The following is a 26,433-nucleotide window of genomic DNA, read 5'->3' as shown; positions in this document are numbered from 1 at the left end:
ATCCAAGCCCTTCTCGCAGCTATCACTGTGTGGAACATATTCAATTAAGAGGTGTTAATTAAGAGCTGATTCAGCGCTCTGAGTTCACTAATCCAGCACGGGGGAGAGAAACGTCCTGCAGAGCTGCTTTCAAACGCCGAACACAGCCGTTGGTTTACCTGTGAGTGAAACTGTGGCCAGCAGCGACTGCTTTTATTTTTTATTTTTTCACAGATAGTGAAGTTTTAGAAGTTGCCTGGACAGTATCGACGTTAAAGCTACCGTGGAGTGTTCTGCAGCCGGAGGTGTTGAAAGCTGAAGCATCAGCTGTAAAAACGCATCATCCCAGCTCGTTGTGGTTTTACTGCAATCTGTTCACATTTATTGCTAATCGTTATTAGCCATTCGATTTTGTGTATTCCGATATTCAGAAATATAACAACCCTCAAGAGTTCCCAGTGGAAACATCTTTGAATTAATTGAGCGGTCTAAAGAATTAAAGATGGATGGTTTATATGCAAACGGGTATTTTATGTTTTGTTTCATAGATGATTTTGCTTTGTCTGATGCATATTCCATCGTCATATAGCCAATGTTTTATTTCATATCTACTTCTTGTATTGTGTATCACAAGTTATCACATTGTATTCACTTGTATTCAATTGTTCTGTCCGTCACCACAAGGTAGCATATTTCACGATCCAGTTCAACTATACAATGCATTGTATGATACTGTATATTGTATTATATCAGTCAGTACACAGTAGAAATGGTCTGAACTGCCCCCAGAATATTTGCCTTTAGCCTGAAGTAGCCAAACTCAAGACAACCCCTCAAATCACACACAAACATACACACACCACTGTCACGACACTGCTCCTACTGCAAGATTTGAGCAATTATTCTGACTTTATTTATATAAAGGCTTTTCCACAGTAAAGCGTAATGCAATGAGTTCCGTTGATTCTCAACATTTGATTAAAGTACCACCAAAACCATAAGCTCCCTCTGGTGGTTCACAGAGAAAGTGTTTTGTTTCTTTAAATGAAATTCATTTTAAAATATCCTCTATCATCAAAATAATACAAAAAACTGAAAAAGCACTATGTTTCTTTCATGTTTGCCTGCTACATCTAGTTACTGAACAGATAAGGCCCGACTGAAGGTGAGGAGTTTAATAGTCTTAATATCAGAACTATTGGAAGCCATAAGGGAGCTTAACATTTGGTATAACCAATGCTTCTCCTTTTCTATTGGAAATTACGTCATATAATGCAATTGATCAAATTACATAAAGTTTATTTTATGCACCAGTATAAAGACTGTCTAATCTGATTAAACCATAATTGAGTACTCATTAAGAATGGGGATACTTCACAGCCTATTAATGGTAAACAACCTTTTTTTCCCCCTTCCTCTGGTTGCACATGAATGATTATAAGTACCGTACAGACGCGCCGATGTAGAGATAACGTGGAGGAGGCGGCATTGTGTTTAGCAACAATCACTTTGTGGTTTGGTGGCGGCACAATTTGAGACAAAACGAATGATTAAAGAAATAAATCACTGTGTTATTTTTATTGCTTTGCACCAATAAAAAGAGTTAAGAGTGGCCGTGATATAAAAGCAATATCGCACCCGAGGTCATGTTGTTGCACTGAATATCAGCACAACTGTAATTATCTTCCACTGTATCACAGCAGTGCTGCTGCTCGCTGCCTCCCCTCCCTCCCTCCCCTGTGATATTGCTGAAATATATCATGTTGCATCACAGCCTTGGATATCATATTGCACATTGTACCAAGGCATCTCGCATTGCACCGGTATTGCAGAATACAGTATTACAACAATACAGTAAACGAGCGAAAGTTGATTATTGCGGTAGTGTTTTGAATCAGGGGCATTTGCTGAGCTTTGCGATATGACTGGAAAGCTGACAACAGAGCACAATTCCCCCTCACAGCACAGCAAACTTTGAAGATTTTCTCCCTGAGAGGCCGGCAGAAAACAGCCTTTCAGTCTCAAACACGTTCAGCCAGTGTGACTATACTACTGTATGCAGTATAGATATGCTTTTTCTTACATCTTAGCTGGTGGGATTTTCTCTCCAGCTCAGCAGAACATGGGGATCGATATAAAAAAAAAAACAACAACAACTATATACAATATTACTGTAGCTTACAATATAAAGGTCTAGTTTAATGTCAGTAAGCAATGTTCATCAGCAGCATTGACCACAAATAGTGGAATCAATACAGCTGCAAAAGAAGCTGCCACTATTAGAACTCATACATTTGAACATGGCTTGGTGGTCATTTATGATGGTATGGTAACAAATGATGAAATCCATGTAAAGTTGAAACTATGTCTCTTACGTTACTTGTAGAAAAAAGACAGTTATCTTTTTTCTATTAAAAAGGAATGTTAAATAACGACTAACACCACTTCTTGCATGGATGCTCATTTATTATTGCTTGTGTATTGATCATTTGCTATAATTTAACTATTACCTGAAGGCAGATAGATCTCTATTTTTTATCTAATGTGTTTTCGATTCAAGTTCAAAGCCACACAGTTGCATAACAAATTCAGCTAAAATCTATGAAGAAATATTGTCTTCCTGTTGCGTAGAGGCGGCCCCACATCAAATACAAAGGATTTGTTCAAATACAAACAAAAGCGAGTGGGTGTAATCGTATGTAATCTGTAAAAAGTAAGAAAATGAGGACCGGATAATCAGGAATGAAGCTTTGGCGAGACAGAGTGACTGAAGGTAAATGTAAACCTTTGACTGCTGTTTGATTAATGATATCATTACACTGTAATTTAACACCCAGTTGGAGGGTTCATTTTGTTATCATCACTATTCATGAAGAAAATTGGCTGCTTTACTGAGAAAGACCCTCCTTACAAACCATGATAACGCGGCTAATGTTTGAGAAATGAGACGTTGCTCTTGAAAAGACAATAATCAGATGGTTTGTTTGGAAACATACTTGTGAGCTTCCTCTTGGTTTTCCTGTTTCTTTTCATCGGTTGCACTGGGTGAATCTTCAGCCATAACAAGCTGAAGAGTGGCTGCTCGTTTTTTTCTGATGTTTATTTTAACAAGAAGAACCGAGTCAGAAATGACACAGGACCATAGTTTGGGTTGAAAAGAAGCCAAACATGTCGCACCTCGTATTTTTCCACTAAACCTACATTTACAGTAAGTTATGAGTTGTGTGTTTTGATGAAAAATTATTGCTAGTTTTTCCTTAGAACTTTTTCTTTTCATGATTATGGTTTTTTCTCGAAGATGAAGAAATAAAATCATTCTGGGGAAAAGACATTCCCCTGACCCATAGATTTTCCCTACACTTTCATATCAACTGCCCCGACTTCTTATCTTAAAGGGAAGTCATTATAAAGAGTTTGGACTTTGGATATAATCAAACAGACTGAGATTAGATTCCATTTATCAGATTTTAAGATTCAACTCTATTTTCGATGTAACAACCAAGTCGTGAACAAAGTTTTCTACACATGTTCTCATATTAAAGCCATAAAATAATATGCAAAGTGGTACGACAACAAGGAAAAGTGGTCGTCTGCTGATGCAAATATGAGTTAAAGATGACAAAGATCTTGGAAGAATTTGTGTTACATTCTATTTAGAGTAACTTCCAGCTTTTTTTTTGCCATAACCTCCAACAAAATTTGTAAAACATACACTTTTTTGATGCCAATAGCTTGCTGCTAACTTTTTCCTTTGACCCTTATAATTAGAAAAAATACAATTCTGGAGAGACTGTACAATAATGTCAATAATTAGTTTGGGAAATCAAGAGAATCTATGTGCAGTTTTCAATCCTTGCAGCTTTTTTTTTGCAGTTCTGCACCTGTACTTCATCTGTGTCTGTCAGTGGAGTGTTTCCTTTTCTTACGCTCATGTTTGTACTGCTCAGCCTTGTACGCGTCAGTCTGTGTGTGTGTGTCAGGGAGAGGTGACATTGTTCCTGGCAGAAATGTGTTCCAGGTCTGGGGCGCAGGTGGCTCTGGGTTTGTTTCTCATCAGAGTCGACACACAGAACGGCACAGTAACACACCATCACCGTCTCTTCCTTGATTTAGCTCAATCTCGCCCTGCTTTGCAGGCTCCCCACCCCCTCGCTCCCTCTCTGTGTATGCGTACACACACTCGCGCACAGCGCTCCATCAATCTTCCCGTACATCGATCCTGAGCAGCACTGCGGCCCAGAAGTCGTTGCTTTCTCGCACCTGATGCCGAGGCGGCCCCCCTGAATGAAGCCGTCTGCGCGGGTCGAGGACGCTTCTCGGGAGTACAGTGTGTACTTTCGTCTACGTGAATAGGACGGCGTATGAATAGGCTTGTGCGTGGCCTAGAATATACTGCTTCAAAGCATGCCAGTTTGAAAAGGCTGTTGATACGCGGCTGAAAGAATGAGGACAAAATGGTGGACAAAAAGGATGAACCGACTGTGCCGACTGGGCTCTAATCAGACAGAATAAAAATAAATAAATGGCCGTGCGTTTGCTGCTGAAGCCGTCCGTCACTAAGGATGTTGTTGATTAGAAAATAATAAGCAGGACAGCCAATAATGAGCATTTATGCCAGATTAATGAAAGACTCCAGCCCCCTTGCAGTCTGAGTCTGGCTGCCGACACTGATCGCTTTATTTGTGCAAACATTTCAGACAAAGCGGGTCTTTGAGAACCACCCGTGTGCTGCCTGGGAGCAGAAAATGGCACAGGTCAGGCTGAGGAGCGGCCTGGAATCAAAGGGTTCATAGATCAGAGCCTGGAGAAATGTGTGCAGAGTCACCGGAGACCCACTGAAGAAAACTGTGCCTGTTGTGTAGGATTACTGTACTGTAACACTAAGAAGACTCTGCAGCGGTGCGTCAATCCAGGACTAATAAAGCACCTCTGCTGCATCCAAGTATGCTTCTGTTTTGCGAGAAACTGCTTTTAATCAATTTGCAGCCGCTGCAAGTTATTGACTGCTTAGCTGAAGCACTGTAGGTTTGTATCCTAATGTTAAGTATATTTTGTTAGACTAGATTTTTACAGTGGGAATCAGCCACAAACAGTCACTGCAGTCCTCCGAGTTGATTGGAATTAAAATAAATTTCCCTTCAGTTTACTCAAAAGTTTGTTTCATGGCGGGATTAGAAATACCATACAGCATGTGAAAACGTCTCTTCAGACATACATAATGATTCCCATGCCAAAACCACGTCTACGTTACGTTTTATGAACGACATTCACTCACTGCATAATGCAGATCTGTAATGCTGATTTACCGTTTAGTGGTCATAATGTTTTGGTTGATCAGTGAATCTGCAGCAAGAACTGTTAAGAGTGTATTAATAGTATAAATAGTTTTTCCTTTGTTAGCTAGGGTGGAGAAATTACGAAAATGTATTTATTTCTAAAATCAACAACAATAAAGAGGGAGTCAGATCATCAGTGAGGGTGAGTTTGTTTTGGAACTGTGGAATTACTTTAGTGAGGTGTTCGAGACTCTAATCAGTTCAGCTTTGGGGAAGAGTGACCCTGACTTTGAAATGTGAAGAGGTTCACCCACTCGAAGTCAGACTGAATGTTTTCTTTAATTTGAAGCCTCTTCTGGAGAGTTTTGTGGGCAGTGTGTAAACAAGAATTCATGCCGCTAATCAGTTTGATCTGAGATGACTGAAATCAAATCAGGTCATCGTTGAGTCAGCAGAAAATTTGTGTAAAAGTCACCTTGATCATTGACATTGTGATCAAGTTCGCCTTTGAGTTTACGATGTTTTGGTGAATCTTTGATTTTATTTTTTTTTTTCACATGGACCCACTAAAAAGTTACCAGTTTATCGTTGACTGAGCAATAATATGAGAAAAAGGAACCCGTGCAAGGCATCATGAAACAAGCTTTGATTTCTGTCAGTCTGAAACATTCGGTCTACAAAATGTAATCAGTTCATCTTTTGGTGGAATGGTAAGTTCAACAGAGAATATTCTGTCCCCACGGACCTTGAACCTGAACAAACAAAGCCCAGTCCAGGTTTGGTGAACAGGTTTGGAAAAACGGGTGAAATTGGAGACGTCAACAGTAAGGAGAAATCACCAAGCATTGTTAAGGTAGACTGAACGTGTGAACGACAAAGATTTCCCCTCGAGGCGTCGATTGAATTGAAGATGTTGAAGTGAAATAACTCTTACCGGGATCTTTGTATTTTAGTCAACAAAGTCTAATCAGTTCATTTTATAATGAAAAAATGGAAGAGATTGCAGTAATTTCATATAATCAAATTGATTTTGCTGTTCAAAGTCTAACCCCGTTTTCTCGGGAATAATTTGGTTATTTGTAGAAATATAAAGAACACAACCAACGCCGACATCAAAAAACCCTGCGTTGTTTTTTGAGAAACCCTGTTGAAGAGATTTTAATTCATAACATTGGTAATGATCTTTGACACTCAATCAAGGACACCTTCATCTATTATTTTAACCTAAGACAATATATCATCTGCTTAACAATTCTACTAGCAATAATAATATGTTATACTTGGTGTGATTTATCACATCACATATGAATAGTTCTTGGCTCCCTGACGCCTCCAACCTTATTAAATATATCATCGGTACAACTTTGTGAATGCAGATGCTCGTGTTAAATTCTATATGTACATTTAGTCTGCAAGGACAAATGTTCAAGAAAGTTTCGATTGGAAAAGAAGCTTTCTCACTTCTGTGGTGGCTTGATGAAATATTTCTTGCTTCTTGCTCATGGGTTCGCAGCTAATTTCAGGAACAGACGGGATATGTCCAAGCGATTCATGTCCTAATGCATATAAAAGCACATTATTATATAAAGTGCATGTATTTGTATGCATGTAGGACACACAGTGCAGTAAGTTGCTGGAGGTTATTGAGTTTAACTGTAAGTTGGGATGAAGGATGACATTTTTAGGAGAAAATGGTTAGTTTATTGGAGGGGTAAGAAGCATCCTGACTGGGCCTGACTGACTTGTGGCAGCTCAAAAAAAAAGAAAGAAAGAAAGAAAAAGAAAAAAAAACAAAAACAAGAAGGTTGTGTCTGTGCCGATGCATTTGATCAGCAAGAAAATCCTCTCGTGTCAAACTTCCTCCCGAATCCCAAACTTCAAGAGAAAAGAAAAAAAGAAAAAGAAAAAATACCCCAAATGAAAGAGCCAAGAAAAAGTTTCACCTGCACAGCCCCTTCTTAAAAATAGCACCAAGAGATATATGCATCAAAATATCATCAGTCATCTTTCCTTTTCTTTCCTTGTGAGAAACAAGTCCACAAGAAAGAGGAAGGGGGCAGATGAAAGTGTAGATAAAATCACCTCCACCATCTGAGAGTGTTGTCGGTTGGAGATAAATTAGAAGCAGGCTGAGAGTTTTTTTGCGTCCCCATTCCAGATGCCGATTAGAGTTAAATCTTCCACAGCAGGGCACAAGTGTCCTTGAGTATGTATCCCCCCCCTCCCCGACCTTTTTTTTGTGCAGTTTCTTCTTTCTTCCTACCCCCTTCTCTTGATTTGATGTTATCGCCACTGACTGGGAATAGAGCTGCCTTTAATATTTGTGTAGTTCCTCATTCAATAGCAATTTCATCCTTGAGCTGGAGGCCGAATCGCAATAACGACGCGCCTGGTTGTGTAAGCCGCTCTCGGTAAGGAGCTAAACAACGGTTTGGTGTCACGGAGCCGTGCTGTCGGCGGACCGACGGGCTTTCAAGGGCGCGGCGGGTGACGGCGGGGTCCGAGGCCCTCCGTCACTCGAGAGCCACTTAAGGAGCTCTGGAAAACACTCGGAGCTGGATTCATAATGAGATCCCGTCGTTACGATCACCCAAGGTTACACAAAGCCTGATGACATCCTGTTTTTTTTTTTGTTTTTTTAAAGCACATGTACACTTTTCCACCAACACAGCTCCACTGCATCAAAAAGTCCCACCTATAGATGTGTGTGTGTGTTCGTAGTGTGTGTGCATGCGTGTGTGTGCTGGAGGATGCGTGTGAGTGTGCAATGTGTGTAACACATCCCCCAAAAAGACTTCAAAACAAGAAAAAAGGAAAAACATGCAACAAAAATACCTTCGTCTCGAGGCTTGTTCATTGAAGATTCATCGTGTTTTTTTGTGAGCGGACCTAGGGTTAAGAAAAAAAGGGGGGAAAAAGAGAAAAGAGAAAATTCAAAAAAGATTACTGGCAAAAACCGAGAAAAAGAAAAAAAAAGAATATCAAAAAAAGAAAAGAAGCAAGAGCAAAAAGGACAAATCAGCAAGAGTTCATGTTTGCTTAGTCTTTTGATTTTTTTTTCCTTTCCTTATAAAAAGAGTACAAAAACAAAAGGCATCACAGACACAGATTTATCACAAGAAAAGACACAAGATCAAAGATTTTTTTTTTTTTTTTCTTTTTTGTTGCGGATGTAGTTTCTTTTTCTTCCCCCTGTAGAAGAAAATGGCTGCCACTGTTTGAATTGCTCTCTTTCTATTTGCTCTCCTTCCTTGAAACCCTGAGTCTACCTCTTTGTTTGAATGGAAAGGTGGTAAAAGGAGGGAAGTGGTGAAAGAGGCGGGGTTAATAATCAGAGTGAGGCCCGAGTGATTTGAAGAACAGGACCCGGTCCTTTTTGCTCCAAACACATTTTAAAAAAGTTGATTTGAGATCAAAAAGCGAGAGGGAAAAGGAAACAACGGTCCTGATGCTCAAACCCCCCAAAACGCTGACGTCTCAACACACAAGACGCTTTAAAAGGGACGCTGCACAACATCACTCAATTAGAGGTTTCTCTTTGGCGTATTTTTTTGGTTGTTTTTTGTTTGTTTAAAGAAAGACACAGTGGACACAAAGACACCTTTAATTACACAGCCGCCGCTAAAGCAGAGAGACAATGACCCTGTAATGGTAAAAGGCATGTTAATCATGTTGCAGATAAAACAGGGCACCGGGTGTTTCAGTGTTTCGTAGCGCTCGTGTGTGTGTGTGTGTGTGTGTGTGTGTGTGTGTGTGTGTGTGTGTGTGTGTGTGTGTACGTTTGTCGTCATTATTCAGTGGCGAAACCCAAAAAAAGCTCCCATTCCCCAGGCGGGCAAATAATTACACAGAACAGCAGTGTGTCAATCTGATATGACAAGCCAGCGCGTGGCTAATTGCGTAGAGGAGTGCAGGTAAAAAAAAAGGTGAGTGTAATTTGATCCCCATCTGCCCAATGGCTGCTTTATTTTATTTATTTTATGTAAATTCTAAGAGTGGCAGATTAGAGAGAAAGATCAGAAAATGAAGGCGAGATACGGTAAGTAGTACAGATGGAGAAAATAAGATTTTGGGTTTTTTTTTGGGGTTCATACAATCAGAAAACTGGTCATCAATAACTTCTGCTTGGATCATCCCCACCGAGTCACAAACAGAACCAAAACTGTATTTGTACACCGGTCACCACCTCCTCGTGGTGACCGCTTGTGGAAAACGCTGTTCACCTCCGCATTCAGAGGCTGAGCGCGGTGAGAAGAAAACTGTTTCACCTTTCATCTGATGAAGTCACTCGGGGACACTTGAGGTTTCGCAAAAAAAACAACATTTTTTTCTTTCTTTTTCCCTTAAAAGTTGTGGGAAAAAAAAACAACAACAAACAGCTTATGTAACCAGACAGACTTACTGAAAGTATCTGCTCGCGGTCCAAGTGAAATTCTTTATATCGTACAGGACAGAGTATTTGATACCTGGCCAGGAGGAGTTTTAAACAAAGGAAATAAACATGAGAAAATATTTGATGAGTACAGAACATGGGGAGATACAATCAGCACTGCTCCCAGCATGTGCAGTTCAAGTTACCTATGGAAGGGTGGGGTAAATACAGAGTGGTAATTTCCCCAAAGGGATCAACCTGCTTCAATACGTTGCAATTGTCCTCTGATTCAAATATACAATGTCTCATCATACACATCAGCACCATTTAAAATAATGACACATCAAAGTAACTTGTTGAATCTTGGAAAAACAAAAGCGGTGAGTGAAGCAACAGTACACACAAAGTGTAATACTAGCAGTAGCCTCCTTAAATAATGTATTTTTTTAATTTATTTTTTGCTCCCAACAGCTGAGTCAGGTTAAGAAAGTTCGCCCCGAAGCTTACATCAGTTTTGGATCTGGAGAGGAAGAAAAAAAAAAGTTTCCCTTTGTCTGTTGACCGCAATCTGGAGGTTGGCGTGAGTAAAGTTAGAAAAAAGCTTGAGGATGAATAGAAACTCCTAAAGATCAGTGTCCGCACCAAACTCCTGCTACATCTGATCTGCTTTTCTTTTTTTTTTTCCCCCCCGCTCCAGGTTTTAAACCGATGCAGGTTTCAAAATTAACTCATGCAGCTTCACGGGGCAAACCTATATGAGTTATACAGTAACGAAGCCATGTAAAAAAAAAAAAAGGGAAATATTTACACTATGAAGTGTTTCTACATTGAACACCGGACCACATTTCAGATTTGTAGGACACACTGAACCCATTGACGAAGGGTGACTAAAGCTTTAAACTGTTTTCAGAGACTTAAGTTTGTCAGTATATTTACAATAATCTGTTAAAATGCAAGACAGTTGAATGAGAGGCTAAAAACGGAGCTAAATACAATAATTGTTTCGTACTCTGTGCATCAACTGAAGCAAAAAATATGTTGAAAATCCATGTCAGTTTATTAGAAATGTCAACCGGTTTGCCCAGTGTGATATACTCGTCTCCATACAGAGTCTCTGTCTGGGAAATATGATCAGACGACGTTTAATGACAGTCCACTCAGCGGATATGAGTGTCCGTTCCTGGGAATCCCTCCAGCAGTCAGTGAGGTATTTCAGTCTTGACCACATCATCAAATAAGACGCGTGGCCGGATTTCACCGAGAAAACAACGAGAGGCGAGTTTAGCGCCTGCCCGCACGCTACAAAGTGAAATGAAAGCGATGCGATCCGTCTAGCGAGCCACGGGTTGCTCCGAAACAAATCCTCCTCCCGGACGCTCCGGCACTCGCACCTCGGATATATGCGGCGCTTTCAGGTAGCGAGCTAATCATTAGGAGGGACTTGACAGCTGGCTCCGAGCAACAACACAACTCTTAATTAGAAAATGAGCAATGACGACTAATTTAATGGGAACACTTCTTTCCAAAGTAAGATTTATGACCTCAAAGCAAAAGTGTGCAATATTCGCTCGCTGCTGCAGTCTGACGTTTGGAATGCGCTCTGTTATATTCGCACCCCAGAGAGGCGAAGAAAAGTTTCTATCTGCAAGTGGAGCCTGAAAGCAGAGCTCAGCAATAATGGTAAGAGCAGCATGAGACCTGAGGTTTGATTTTAGTGAAGTGTGTTGTCAGGTAAAAGTTCACTTGTGACCTTGGAAACAATGAAATAACAACAAAAGAAAATAAGTCGAGTTCTGTTTTTCAAACCTGCAAAAAAAAATAAACTCACTTCTTCAGTCAAGGACAACAATCGTATGCAGAAGCCTGATTCCAGAAGAGCCGAGTTGTTAAGTGAGCTGTGAATGTAACAGGACGCAAAACTGTGAAAAACCCATTCAGACTCATGTTTTTTCTCAGACACAGCAAAAAATAAAATATATATACATAGATGGAGAAAATTTTTGCCGTTTCAGAAACACTTTTTCAAATGTGATGCAAGGAAAACTTTTTAAAAAGGTTGACAAGAAAAGAAAAGAAAAAGTCAGATGCTTCAGTTTCTGAGCCTTAACACGATTAACACTTCAGATTTTTATTACATATATACATTACAGTTATTTGTGGTGGTGGTGGTGGGGGGGGGTGGGGGGTGGGGTTAAGACTTAAAATGTAAAAACAGAAAAAAGCAATCACCTTCGTACCAGATATATTCATTTCCACATATTTCATGATGTGTGACGATGGACTGAGGTGAGGTGAAAATGTGACGTCTGGTCCAAACAATCCGATTTCACGCTCTGGATTAAGAACAAATAATCTTGTTTTTTGGGATGAAAGGACTTGGTTATTTCAGCAAAGTATATATATATATATATATATATATATATATATATATTTATATATGAATAAAAATAAAAAAACACAACATGTCTTCAGAACGAAAGAATCAGAGTGCTGAAGTGGAATTAATATGTAAACTACGACAAAGGTTATGACAAGGATAACCCTGAATGAAGCACACACATTCACAAACTCAGTCCCAACTTTTCTTTTTGGAAGACTTTAATGCCACGTTGTTTACTTTCCCATTTCAAATTTGGAGCAGAAGCATCTTTCGCACAAAAAATGGATGCATTTTCTCAGTGTTGTTTTTGTCATCTTTTTTAATTTTTATCAACTTGATTGAGGTTGTAATTCTAATCCACGTTGAGACTAGTTTTTGTCCAATCATCGGTCATCTCCACGGACATGACGCCCAGAATGCCCAGAGCCGTTTAGACCGAGGTGTGGTTGAGAAGAGCTTGTGATTGTGGCACATGAAACTCACCCCCTGAAAACTTTCTCGAGATCCCAGAAAAAAAGTAGAAAAAAAACAAACACAAAAAACTGCCAGTGAAAGAAGCTCGAACAGCTCATTTTTAGGGGAGTTGTGACAAAATGGGGGAAAGCACAAATCAAGCAACTATTACCAGGCCGGTGACATGCTGAGAAAAGAGTTCTTTTTTTCTTTTTTTTTTTTTAAAGAAAAAAAAGTGGAGTTTGATTGACACATTTTTCCCTGCGACGAGTGGGCGAGCAGCCGAGCACAGCAAATCAAGCTGCAGGGGAAAGAAAAAAAAAAAAAACAGCTGGTTTCCTTGACATTTTAAAGACGCAATCAAAAGAGCTGCAGTGTGCGGGGAGTCTGCGACACAGAGGTGGGCAAACCCCGCTCCTGCATGTCTTTAATGGGTTAATTCTCCAACATACCTCAGTTTAATTAGATGGTAGAAAGTACTGACGTGCCCACAAAGGCCAAAGCTGGATGTCTCACACACACTTTCACAACAACACAAGAGCAAAACAACTTTTTTTTTTTTTTTTAAAGGTAATTGTTTTCTGGCTGAGGCTTAAAATGGACAATAAAACGGGGATATTTGACAGTTGCTGCATATCAAAAGGTTGCGATGGAAAAAAAGGAAAGGCATGCTGCAGATACAGGAGTCCTGGACCTCAGGTTGGGAAACTCTGCTTTCCGTACAGTGCATCCAGAAAGTATTCACAACATTTGACATTTTCTTTTAATACATTTACATACATTTAAAAAGAAAATCATGTCATTATGGAGGTATCCTGTGTTACAGCTTTATTTGAAATTTTTTTTCCTCAAAGTTCTACATGAATGTGAAACACAAGGTCCGTGGGTCAAAACCGGCCAGCAAGAAGCTCCAATCCGGCCAAAAACCACCAAGCAAAATGGAAAATTATTTAAGAAAACATTAAGTTTTTGAACTAATTTCAGAGTGGCGGCACAACATGACACTGAAACCTGAGCTGAGTTATCGGCGATGCTGCCATGAAAGATAGCAAACTGGCATTAACCCCAAAGCCATGCTGGCAGGGAGAGTTTGTAAAAACATTCATGATGCAATATAAGGTGCAGTACCATTAAAACTGGCTTTATGTTGAGGTTTTAGGTTTTGCAAACATTTTCATCACATGTACTCCGTGCAACAACAACAACGACAGAAAACCAAAAAAAAGTTTAAATCTAAAGGTTATTATGGCACTATTGTATTGGTCCAGCCCACTCAGGATGAAATTGCCGATGAATTAAAATGTGTTTGACTTAAGAAAAATGTGAAAAAAGTCAAATACTTTCTGGATGCAGTGTATCAATGGCACATTTTCTTGATGAAACTCTGCCGCGAAGCCAAACATCGGAGGAAACCTCCTCTCACAAACAGAAACCAAATATAGCCGCACGGGTTCATAATAGAACCAAAGCAGGTATTAAAGAAATGACTTGAATTCATTAATAGAACCATACTGCTCTTTCCTCTCATGAGAACAGCCACTGTTCAGATAATATTTCAGACCTCCAGTTGTTTACAGCCCCACCTCTCCCTCTCTCTGCTGTCTCCCGTACATTCTCTTTGTTTTCACCCTCGTCACTGTGAAGCTGTTTTCATCTTTCCCTCCTCGCGTTGCTTCGCATCTGCGTCGCCGGCCGACTGCGCGGCTCACTTTGAAGCCGGTTTCGTAAGGCCGCGCTCCTCCTGCGCTTCCACCCCCCCCCGACGGCCACGCGAACGCTCGCAAAGGAAAACTCACACACAGTAAACACAGTTGAATATGTCAGCCGGAGTCAGCCGAAATGGTGAATGCAGATTTGGTGTGATTGAAAGAAGAAGAAAAAAAGAAACGCAGATTTAGTCCGATGAGGTTTTCCTCCCCGAGTGTTAAGCCACTTTTTTTTCTTTCGTGGAGGAAAAGCAAAGTGAGGAAAAACGAGGCGGAGGGAGGGGGGTATTGGTGAAGATGATTCCTCTGGTAGCTGGCTCCTCGTTCAGCGCGTTTTTGTTTTTGAAGCATCACTTGAAATTCTCCCACAGGTGTCTCATTCATTTGAGATCTTGTGAGTCATGATTGGTTGCTCTCGTCAAAACCGAGGAACCAGCTCATTTTTCACGTTCAAATAGACGTGGCAACCTGCTGAAGACAGAAGGATGACACGTGTGATTTAAAACGTCAGTCTAAATCCAGATTTGGTATTTTTGTGACCAATGTGCACATGTCAAATGTATGTAGTTTAATTCCTCCCAGAGTCTGACAACAAGGTTGATTTGTTCTTTTTAAGTTTAAAGTTAATCATTACCAACAGAAACAAACCAAATCTCCGAACAAAGAAGTCAATTCTACTCTTTCCGCATTATTCCTAGTTTAAATATCTGGTCTTTATATAATGAATTCATAAAAATCTTAAAATATAATCCAAGAATGTAGTTTTTTTTTAAGCGAATAGATACATAGAGAAGTAATTTGGGGGTTTCTTTTTAATCGTCTCCCTCAATGAGAACGTCTTAATAATTTCAGCTGTATTATTGTAGAGGTGCTGAGCTGTCGGCGCTGTGCAGGTCAGTCTAATGACTGATTCACTCATTACGCGTTATTTTGGTCGATTTGAGATAATGAGTCATTATCTCAGTCCGTTCTTTCATACTGTAAGCACTCCAATGCACACGGGTCCTGCGAGAGTCCTGCAATTGTTTTAAGCAGCTGGGAAGAACTCGGCACAACACCTGAACATGTATTTATGAACCAATGGCAACAGCAGCGGAAAGTGAAGCGAACAGCCAACACCAGGAGACGAACCATAACCCTCAAACATCTTCCATTGTCCATTTAAAGGGTTTGAAATCATTTGAAACGCCACCAGATTCTATCTAATCTGGATGAAAACTGCTTTCTTATCATTTGTTGGGCTTTCTCTCTCTTTTTTGTTTTTTACTTTTACTGGTACCCTGTACTGTATATAAGTCGATCTTATCCTGCCCCGAGGGTTTGGCTGCAACAAACCTGTCAGGATTATGACTGAAGTTTGATCTTTACGATGTGTTTTTACAGCATGCAAAAACTTTGCCTCAGCAATGACTGGCAGAAGTCCCGGTGAATGATGACTTTAAATCTTTGCATTTAAGATGAGCCAGATTTGATGTACGTCTACACCAAGAGTTATTTCATTTATTTTTTTTAACCATATGTGATGCACCAAAGCACAAAAAAAAGAGGAAAGGCTTTTTTCTTTCCCTCCTTCTTTGCTTTGTGTATGCAGATACGAACGAGCGTGTGAAAATGTTTATGCTCTGGCAGAAGAGTAAGTAGATGTTGAATAGCTCATTTAGGCAATGTGTGCTAGTCCGGCGTGATCTACGAGGAAATGGAACCGTGTCTGACAGCTTGTGAGCGAGCGACGGCCATGAAGAATGGACGCTGCGGCCGGAGCTGTACAAAACAACATGCATGCGTGTGTGTGTGTGTGTGTGTGTGTGTGTGTGTGTGTGTGTGTGTGTGTGTGTGTGTGTGTGTGTGTGTGTGTGTGTGTGTGTGTGTGTGTGAAAGGGAGAAAGATGGAGATGGAGGGAGAAAAGAGCAAGAACGAGACGGGGACATTGTCATTGTCCTAGAGCTAAAATATTACAGCGCCACAGTAATGAATAACTCGATGGGCCTCGTGCACGAGTGCGCGTGACAGCAGGTTGTCGACGAGCAGCCGGGACGAGAGCGACGCGCCGCTCGCTACGCGTTCGGATGCGCTGCGACACAGTCGTAGCGGCGGACGGACAATCGGGCAGAGAAGCAGGCAGACGCACTGCCGCCAATCTTGCGCTTCATTATCGCGCTCCCCGCCTCGCTCAGCGTGGACGCTCTGCGTGTGTGCGGCTGGTGTGTGGGCGGGTCACACATGAGTAGCTGCGACTACGCTACGCACAACTGTGAAGTTCCTCTCTCGGATGAATAGCAGTCACTGTGGGATGTGGCCTCCTTTACCAGGTGGCGCTGCCGCTTCAGAAAACTCATTCGTCACACTGCGACGTGTTGCGATCGCTCTATTAAAAGTGAATGTCGGAACATTTATATAAATCTACTTTCAGAAGAGTGACATTTAAATCTCACACTGAGCCACATGTGATAGGATGAGCGTCAATGTCTCACCGCACCACCTTGTGGTAAAAAGTCACATTACAATAAAAGCCCTGGACTTTATAGTTCGCTATCTTCAGCAGGCTCGAGAGAAAAACAGACGGTAGGTGAAAAGTTGATATATATACATATATATATATAATATATATAATATCTACACTGATGTTCCGATACTGTCAGAAAAAAAAGTACTATGTACTTATGAGTAGATATAAAATAATGGCCTGTTGGACATTAACAAAGAGGACATTCATGCATATCAAGTAGCTTTTGTTCATACGGAGTGACACTTTGAAAGAGGACGACAGGGACTTTTCTCCCTCTCCCTCGTCTCACTCACTTAATACACTGTAACCTTGCCTGTCGCGGCATTAGGTGAATAATAGGCTTTTAGGGGATTTCAAAGTTACAGACATAGATGGATGAGAGTGTCGCGGCGCATCGCCCGCCTGTTCGAGGCCACCAGGGGGAGCACCGGAGCACAGTGGGGCCGAGGAGACCGGGACGCTTGGTCAAGGGACCACAGGCTGAGAAGCTGAAGCTCCTCTGCTCTTTAATCTGCGTAATTAATCTACCTTGGCTTGATTTTCTCCACAGTAAACAGGACTGATGCTAACTACATCGGGAAGCCTGAGGAACGTCAGTATAAAATCATAAAATGTTAGAGTACCTTGTTTTAGGTGTGCTTGATATTTTGGGAATATGCTCCTATTTCCATAGTTCAAATTATTTATGAGGCCGCTTTCTCTCCACCCTTGTCTTGCACTGAGAAGCTGATCTGTTGTGTTCGAGCTGGCTTTGGCAAGCTTTTATCTTGCTCCACATTGTTCTCAGGAGACTATATGCGCATAAAAAAAGGGTGAGATAGGAAGACGTGCGGTTCTGCAAATTTATTAGATGTATTTATATCTGTATACCACAGGGTTCTTTTTTTTTTTTTTTTTTTTTTTTTTGAGGCATCAACTGCAGGAATAAATAAAATAATAATAAAAATAAAGCATCCCCATGGCTGCTGCCAGCAACATGAACCGTAATTTGGATTTGCGGTTCGCAGAGTCAAAACTAAAAAATGACGATATTGTTGCATATAATGGTATTACTATATACAATTATATAATTATAATCAGTATTACTCATCGTATCTTCACGGTGGCCTTCGACACGATGTGAGCTGTTTGCTCGACTCTCAGTCCGAAGTGTCCTTGAGCAAGACATTGAACCCCGAACTGTTCCCAATGGATGGACTGAGCGCCGTGCATGGCAGCCGCCTCCATTGGTGTGTGAGTGGGTGAATGTGAATAACAGTGTGAAGCGCTATGGAAATGTACTGTACCATATTAGTGAAATCCATTTACCCTTGTTTTTATCCTTTTACTTAGTTTCAACGTTGTGTTTTATTTTGTACTGCCTGTGTTTTCTATCTATTTATTATAATGTTTGAACTGTGTATTTTTATGTTGTTTTTTTATTCTCCTGTACGGCACTTTGGTAAATTATAAATAAAGTTGGCATTTCGTCACACATATCCAAGCATATATGAGGCACAAACAATGAAAGAAACCTTCTATAGATTCTGTTTGATTCATTGAGTCAATGTGAACACATTCACACACAGAACCTAAAATATGTATTTTAATCTTCTAAAAGTCTAAATTAAGTTTTTTTTATTTTTTTTATAGTGCATATACAATTTAAGTAACTTACTTCAAAATCCCTCAAAGTTACATGTCGGTTTACAAAAATACATAAATTGCATAAAATAACCCAACTACAGCAGGATATAGATCAAGTAATATTTCAGATACAAAATAAACATAATGCAGCGTACCGTAATGAAGTAATTAAAGCCAGTATCGCCTTAAGATATCTCTTACCACATTAATCATAAATGAGCTGCTCCTGTTGATTGTTCGTGTACGCAAAACTGAAAAGAACAGCAGTGCGAAGAAGATCAAAACAATATCGGGAAGCTGATAATCCCGGGAATACTGGAGGCATGACGACACAACGCAACGTAACCGTATTCAGACATCTGAAGGCAGAAAGTGTTGGTGTCCTTCAAAAAATGTCCTCATGGCTTGTTAATAAGCCTCAGTCTGCCTGATATAGTAGTAAGAGTTAATACACTACGTTCACATCTGTAACTGGAAGCAATACGTCTGGATGTTTTTCCAACATGAGTTCAAACTGAAACCTCGTGGTATTCACTGTTAAACGGCAAACTTATTGCAGACCAGGAATATGATCATGTAATAACTTCATCATATTTCCTTTTAATAGAACAAAGATGTTTTGGGGCATTTATACAAAATATGTGGCATTTAAAGGCATTTTTTTTTGCCATCTGCTGTTCAGTTTGGGATTTCAGATTTGCCTGATCTGTTCTTCACTTAGTGAAAAAGTGCAGCCCACAACTGCACCTATTGTCTTCTTTGATTTTACACTTTGCAGAGTCAATGATGGAACTATTGTTCAATTTAAGGATCACCGCCAGCTTTGTTTTTGGATATTTAGTAGCAATATTGGAAGTAATTACTTTGTGGAATGATCTCAGTGTGGGAACTCCACCGTATTACTAATTTTATTTAGACACAGACTCTATAACCCTTTTCAAAGACCGCCACATGCATCCTGATATTGAAATGTATGTGTTTACATGTTCAAATGTCCTTTGCCTTCACCCAAAGTCAGCTGGGATCAACTCGTTTCTCAAAACGACTTAATGACTATACATCATGATAAAGTTTTCCATATTCCATTCCCAGTTGACCAGTCACCAAAACACAGTCACTAATTAACCTAAAACCTACGTTTTTTTTTTTTTTGTGACATGGGAAATTAGACCGCATGACCAATCAGATGCATGTACAGGGTCGAGATTTTAATTAATAAAAAGCCTCCCGGTTCCATTATGTGTTTCTTAACAGAAAATAGGTAATAAATCTTGCAGAGGTATGAAAAAAAAAAACAAAAAAACAACAAAAAACCTCAACATAACAGCCTACCATGTAAGAAATATGACTTCAATAAGCCACATTCACAAATTGCTGCAAATCTTCACAGAAGACTCAAGAAGTTCATGGAAAACTTAAAGTTAATATTTGGTCTTAACTGCTGGTTTGGTTTGCAGGAAGGTTACTTTTACTTTGACGTCTGAGCCCTGCTGCTCCACAGTCTATCCTGTGGTAAATGGAGTCCCCCCCCCCCCCCATATCGTCTGACAGCTGACTGACTCTACTTGTGTTAATGTGAGGCGGCTTTCTGTGTTTCCAACACCTTCATCTGAGGAAACCTTTATTTTTCTTTATGAGAAAACACACCGACGCTTAACAACCGGCTATCCGTGGGCTGCTTTGTGCGTTGCTAGGCTACAGGTACGAAGAAGTGAATAAGGTCGAGTCCTGCTAGTATGTAGATGTGCTCTTAACATATCAATATCAGCCAATTACAATGCAAACGTCGAAAATAACCGTCTGGTAAAGCGATCGCTGCGAGCCGTCATTGAAATGTTTCCTTAGCCTCCTCCTGTCCTTCTCTTTCCACAATTCATCTTTGAGTTTCCCTCCTTCTCCTGGCCTCCTCTCGTCCCACCCTCCCCTTTCCCTTTCTTTTTGCACACCATTTTTCTCCCCCTGTCAACTCGTTCTCCCTCCTGAGTCTCCCGGTGCCTCATTCGGGAGCCTCAGACCGAGAGCCTGAGAAATATCGATCCGCCTCGGCCTGGAGGGGAGGGAATGAAGTAGGCAGAAAGAATGAAGGAGGGGGAGAAAAAGAGAGAGAAAGATGGAGATGACAGGGGAGAACAGGATGCTGACACAGGGCTTTTCAAATAATGTGTGTATAAGAGGGACGGAAAAGACAGAGGAGGTTGGACTGAACTGAAAATGAAGAGAAAAGAGGGTTTTCATGCTGGCGGGAAGGGGAGGGGAAAAAAAAGGAGGATAAAATGTATATGAAATGAAAGGGGGGAGGAGGAGGAGGAGAGTGTGACTGGAGGGTATTTTAAAAGGCGGAGGAATGGGAGGTGAAAATGATGTGGGAGAAGGAGTTTAGAGTGAGGGGAGGGGAAGAAGAGAGGATGGAGGAGGGGAGGCAAAGGGAACATGTGGGGGGGGGGGTAAAAACCTGCAGATAAAGAAATGACGGAGAGAAAAAAGACGATATTATGTGAATCAGAGAGAGAGGGAAACAGAGATGTAGAGAGTGGCGGGGAGGCAGATGGAGTGACATTTACCGAGTGCTGATGATCGAGTAGGCATGAAGGTTAAAGCGATTTTCTCCCCGCGTAGCAACACACACACACACGCACACACACAAGCACACGCACACGCTGATTTGTCCATGTGTTCATGCATACACTACAGCAACGACTGTGAGCTTCAGAGCAGAATCTGAAATGCAACAATACAAGTTTCAGTCTTTACAAAATAACAAATTACCAGCAACCTTTTCCCCAATACCAAGAAATTCCCTTCTCAGGCAGGAATATTGAGCCTCGCTGCATTAACTTTTCATAAGGTGACCAAATAAAGGCAGAAAATCCAATAGTTACTTTGCTTCATGTGTTATATTGAATCCCATGTGTCAACACTGCCCAACGCACACAGTTTTTAATGAAGAACACCTCAACGTTGACACATTGATGCATCGGACGTATGGAAGCGGTGATGTGTGAGCTGACGTCCCCTGACAATGTCAAATCTGTTGCATTGCACTGAACAAGGTTGAACTACTCACACACACACTGAACTCCACCCTCTGCGCTCATCATCAGGTCATTAATGGCATGAATGCGACCTGCAGCCACACGTGTCCTGAAATCGATCTCGGTTTACAATTTGAGCTGAAACGTGTGCATGACTGCATATAACCGTGGTTCTGAAGTAATAGTGTTCACCTCCGACGATGATTCTTGGTGTTTAAGTTCCCTAAGGTTTGCCAATCAATCAAAGTTCTGCATAAATCGGCAGACTAAATCCTGTTTACAGCCTCCCTCCATCACATGGGATTTCTTGTACTGAACACAGGCCACGGCCATTTTAAATGATGTTTAAATGACCTTTAAAATACTTTAGTTATTTCTTGTCTTGTTTCCCGTTTTTAACTACTGTTTTTATACCGTTTTGTTTTCATCTTATGTGCGTTATCTTTTATCTTATCTGGTTTTTATATTACTGTTCTGACATCTCTCCATGTCCCATGCTTGACAGATTGATGATTCAACTATTAATTATTACTATTTATTTTATTGACTGAATGCATGCATGAATTTAAATGGACACTGGGAAGTTACAAATGTATTGCTCCTTAATTGTTAGTTATCTTAACTGACCTGGACTTGGGATCTTAATCGCTTGAGTTTTACTCCTTATTTTGCGCAGTCTTCTTCTAAAACACTGATAATCACCGTGGGAGACAATTTAACCTAAGAGGGGGCAATGAAAATCATATAAAACAATTAACCACATGGTATGTCCATCCCATCCATCTATCTATTGATACCCCCCGAATTTTCCATCATCTTTCGACTTCATCTCCTGCGTCACATTGTTTCTCTCATACTCATTGTGGCCACAAGAGGTCACCACCATCAACTTTGTTTTAAATATATGGTTTTGATACATTCACTTAGTAACACACAAAATCTGACTTGTTAACATAATAATAAATGAAAAGAATTTGTAACTACACCATCACTGAGTCAGATGCTGGAGGACAGAAAACAGTAATGACTCCTCCCGTTTGGTTCTTGACTTGGTTCTAATGCATTATTTTTTGCAGTTATGTGATTGTGACGTATTACAATTACCAAAAATACTTCTAACTGATCATTACAATCATTAATAAGACAGGTTTTAATGATATAGGGATCAATGTAATGATATTGTTTTATAGAACTAAAATAGATTCATACTGCACCACGTTCCAGTTCTAGATTGTGTGACGGTGGAGGTCTGCATCAAATTGTCGAGCCTTGTTTGTGTCGAGCCTGTCAATTCCCTGCTTCAACAGTGCGACTCCTTCTGCTCCAGAGGTGAAAAGATTACTGGAGAGACACTCACCCCATCTCCCACACTACCCCGGGTCTGTCAGAACAGCACCCACTGTTTGCCGCCATGTAAAGATAAGAGGCATGTTGAGAAACAGCCCGCTTTTTAACCATTTTGACATTTGCAGTTTTGTCAGCTGAGCTGTGTGTGCTCTTTATTAGGCTAACCTTTGAAGAGCAAAGAGTCTTTATGGTGTCTGACATATGGGGAAGGTGGAGGAGGTAAAGGAAAAACAAGAAGGAAAAAAAAAAAAAAAGATGGTGGGAGGCTGCTCTGTTGCGCTATCAAAATGCCGACAGCCTCAGCTGTTCCGTTGCCATTTCATGTAGTATTTCATCTCAGAGGTAATCTCTACAATATGTACTCTTTCTTGCTTTTGTCCAGAAAAAAAAAAAAACAACCCACAAAGGAGTTTGTGTATTCAAGCAGTCATTCATCCCGTGGGCTATTTCTGCCCTAAACAAAGGCTTGTTGGCGATCTGGTTAATAACCTTATTGTATAGCGTACAATCACTGTTGCTCTTCTGTGCGAGATGTTTCTACTTCAAAGAGGTCTTCTCTTTGTCCGTTTTCTTTACCCTGATAATAATCTATACAAGAGAGAGCAGAGCAGGACACACCCAGATGAGCATTAGCTGTATTCATCAAAATGAGGGTGTTTTAAAAGAGAAACTACATAATAAAGCTGCAATTTACCCATATGAAAGAGCAAACAAACAAATCATAACTGGATGTATAATTGAGCATTGTGGAACACCACAGATCACGCATTTTGTAAATGATGGGAGTGACGTAAAATATATTTCTAAAAGTGTGAAATAAATAAACAAATAAATGTTGTTGAAGACTTTGAATGGACAATCATTCAGTATTATTAGATACTAATACTCTAATAAAACATTGTTTCATTAATGAAACATTGTTAGCCAAATGAAACTTTGGCGTAAAACAGAAAACATTAAATATACTTAAATTAAGATCATACTGTGTTTCCAGAGTACATTTAGAAATCACCACTTCAAAATCACCACAGCTGAAGCAGGTGCTTATGAGTCACCTCATGTGAAGTGACTCAACCAACTGAGACGGCAGCATTGGAATGAATCAGACAAGACAAGACTATCCAATGCATCAAAAAAAAAACAATCTTTTATAAAGCGGTTCAACCTTCCAGTAAAGTGCCAGATTTCACTCTTTCCACATTGTTTCAGGCCACATGCTTGTCTTGAGGTTTTGCTGTGACTTACTGGGATTTGGGAGCTTATGTGTGGAAAGCTGTTTGGTTAGCGTCTACCAACCTGGGAAGATTGATCAAATCTGTTTCAACTGATACAGGCGAGGCACTTATCGGTCATCGCAGTGTCTAAAAATGCTTGTGAGGTTCTTAGAGAACATTGGCAAATATCATCATGAGAACCATCTGGACCATCTGTAAATGAAGGAAACATTAATTAAAGCCAATTTTTAAAAACTGACTCTGATTTGTCTCGTCACGTCTAAACTGCAAAAGTCTGGAGGAAGATCTGGTGTTTGAGCACCAGTCTCGCAATACTAGTTTGGACCACCATCAGCACTACTAACATTTTTTTTTACTAAGCCATTCTAAAAGTTATCAATAAAAAAAACAAAAAAACAACAGGTGTCAGCATTTGGTGTCAAATAATAGTTGTCATGACAATAGTTCAAATATTATGTTAACCTGATGCAGAAGGGATTTACTGCTGCCACCCAATGCAGTGTTGGAATGACAAAAACCGTATCCAATGCACCCAAGTACATGCAATGCAAAGGTCGAATGTAATATGCTTAAAAAAAAAAAAGTGCTTCAAGTAGCAGCTAAACCCCTGAGCGTAATCAGCTCAGTAAACTTTAGTTTTACTGCTAATTAATTCAAGTCTTCTTTTATGAGAAGAAGCTAGTATTCATTGGACAGTGGTGTCACTTTAAATGAGTGCCGTTAAATAGAAACTACACGACTGGACGGAACTAAAATAGAGAGATACAGTCTCACTGTCCCTCCACAAATGGTTTAACTCCGACAATTGGCAGAGTTTTACACGCATCGCATCTTTACAAAATAGCCTGGATGTCCTTTGAGGACTCTTCTGGGAGTGCAGACACAAAGAAGTGTATTTGTTTGGGGCTGACCCTTTGCTCTTCTTTCTAGCTGCCGTCATCTAAATCCTCCGCCTCCTCTTCCTCCTCTCTGGTTGGCCTTGTAAGAGCTTATTCCACCGCGGGCTGCGTCGCTGGAACGTTACTAACCAATGAGCAGATGAGGATGAGCTCCTAATGCTGACTGAGTGGTACACTAAGGGAGTAGGAGAAGGAGCACAGGGAGGAATTCAGGTCAAAGGACGAGTAGGGACACGGAGAAGCAGGCGTGTGCTGCTTGTGTGTATTTACGTTCTTCCTCCTTTGTGCCTTTACTTTCCTGCTTTTCATGCCAGTGAGTATATATTCCATTAAAGGCAACTCCACTCTTAAGCCCGCCTGCTAACACCGAGTTATAAAACCATTGGAGACTTTCCATTAATACTAATTTGTCTCGGTAAGGTCGTCTAAAACGGGAGTAAAAATCCTGTTAAACTAACGTGAAAATAAAGGAGGCTGGTGGGAAATAAGGCAGAGCTGACAGCGGCGTTATAACAGAATGCGTGTTATTTTAATGCTTTCGGACAGTTCAATTGCCATCCCTCTCTCAAGCCACCTTAATTCCCCCCCAAGCTAAATCATACCCGCATACCAACTGTGTAATCGGTTGTGTCACCTGGAGACTCGGCCTGTAGTCAAAGCATTTAGTGTACTATCAAGTGCGAACTGGCTCGGCAGACTCGGCGGACTTGGAGAAGTATTTGATTGGATGGGCCCATAAAATAGCAAGAAAGAACTTTGACCACTAATAAAAAGTTAGAAGAAGACAGTTTAAAACCTGTGCAGAAAAGAAAAGTGCCTATTACATTATTGCAGGTCTAAATAACACATTCTGATTCATGGAGAGCGAATCGAACAATTGATTCATCAAGATTTAAGGACATAGAGTAAGGCTGCGAACAGGGGGATGCTGTTTACTGGTTTGATTATTTTTTTTCTAATTTGTTATCAAAAAAAGAGACAAAACATGCAGTATAAAGACTAACTATTTATTTAATATACTTAGGGGTCCAAACTAATTTAAAGTTTTCACAATGTGAAAATCTGTAAGTTCAGCATGGAACTAAAAATTCTTTTTTTTCCTGAGAGATTTGGGCAGCTAAAATGTAGCTGAAGCTGAATTAATGAAGGAAGTGGTATAAGCCAGTGGTGACAAAACCATCAGCAGGTAATTTGAATGAAAGTTTAAAATAGAATTAATTATGAAACTGAACCCTCTCAAGACCTAAGAGAACACATACAGATATAAAATAGGCAGAAGTTCACCAATCTGAGGTAATCCATGTATAAAAATGATCACTTTCAAAACATGAATGCTTGCCTTCGGTATATGTTTACAGACTTTTACCGTCACAGCACATATAGTAAATAATATCACTTCAATATATTGAAACCTTTAAGGAAGTGTGTATTTAGTTGGTAGGAAACAGGAGTCATTTTAGGGGTCTTCACTTTGCAGGAGAAACGGCTCAATTTCCACTTCTATGTACGCGTCGGGATTGTTTTTCTGTGGCGCTGTCCGTGGTGCTGAAATCTGTGCTGACGTGAGTGTGCAGCACAGGCTGCTCCAAATGTTTTTTTTTTCCCCCCAAAGCCTGAGTGA

The 26,433-nt window shown here is 40.4% G+C and overlaps 1 protein-coding gene across 3 annotated transcripts in view; it reads right to left on the bottom strand.

Moving 5' to 3' along the window:
* nlgn2a (neuroligin 2a) overlaps positions 1-26,433 on the bottom strand; it is a gene marked incomplete at both ends in the record, with an annotated part of 134,343 nt that overhangs the window by 87,297 nt on the left and 20,613 nt on the right. Inside the window, one exon of one of the 3 annotated variants that reach the window (XM_080486485.1) lies at positions 8,091-8,144. The exons of the other annotated variants lie outside the window; for them this stretch is intronic. Within the exon in view, the coding sequence (XP_080342611.1) occupies positions 8,091-8,144 (54 nt within the window). The remainder of the gene's footprint in view (positions 1-8,090; positions 8,145-26,433) is intronic. 3 annotated transcript variants of the gene reach the window in all.

The sequence above is a fragment of the Lipophrys pholis genome, assembly GCF_963383615.2.
Source record: "Lipophrys pholis genome assembly, chromosome: 18".
NCBI lineage: Eukaryota > Metazoa > Chordata > Actinopteri > Blenniiformes > Blenniidae > Lipophrys > Lipophrys pholis.
The sequence above is the reverse complement of the archived record's forward strand: the minus strand, read 5'-3'. Positions and strand labels throughout refer to the sequence as shown.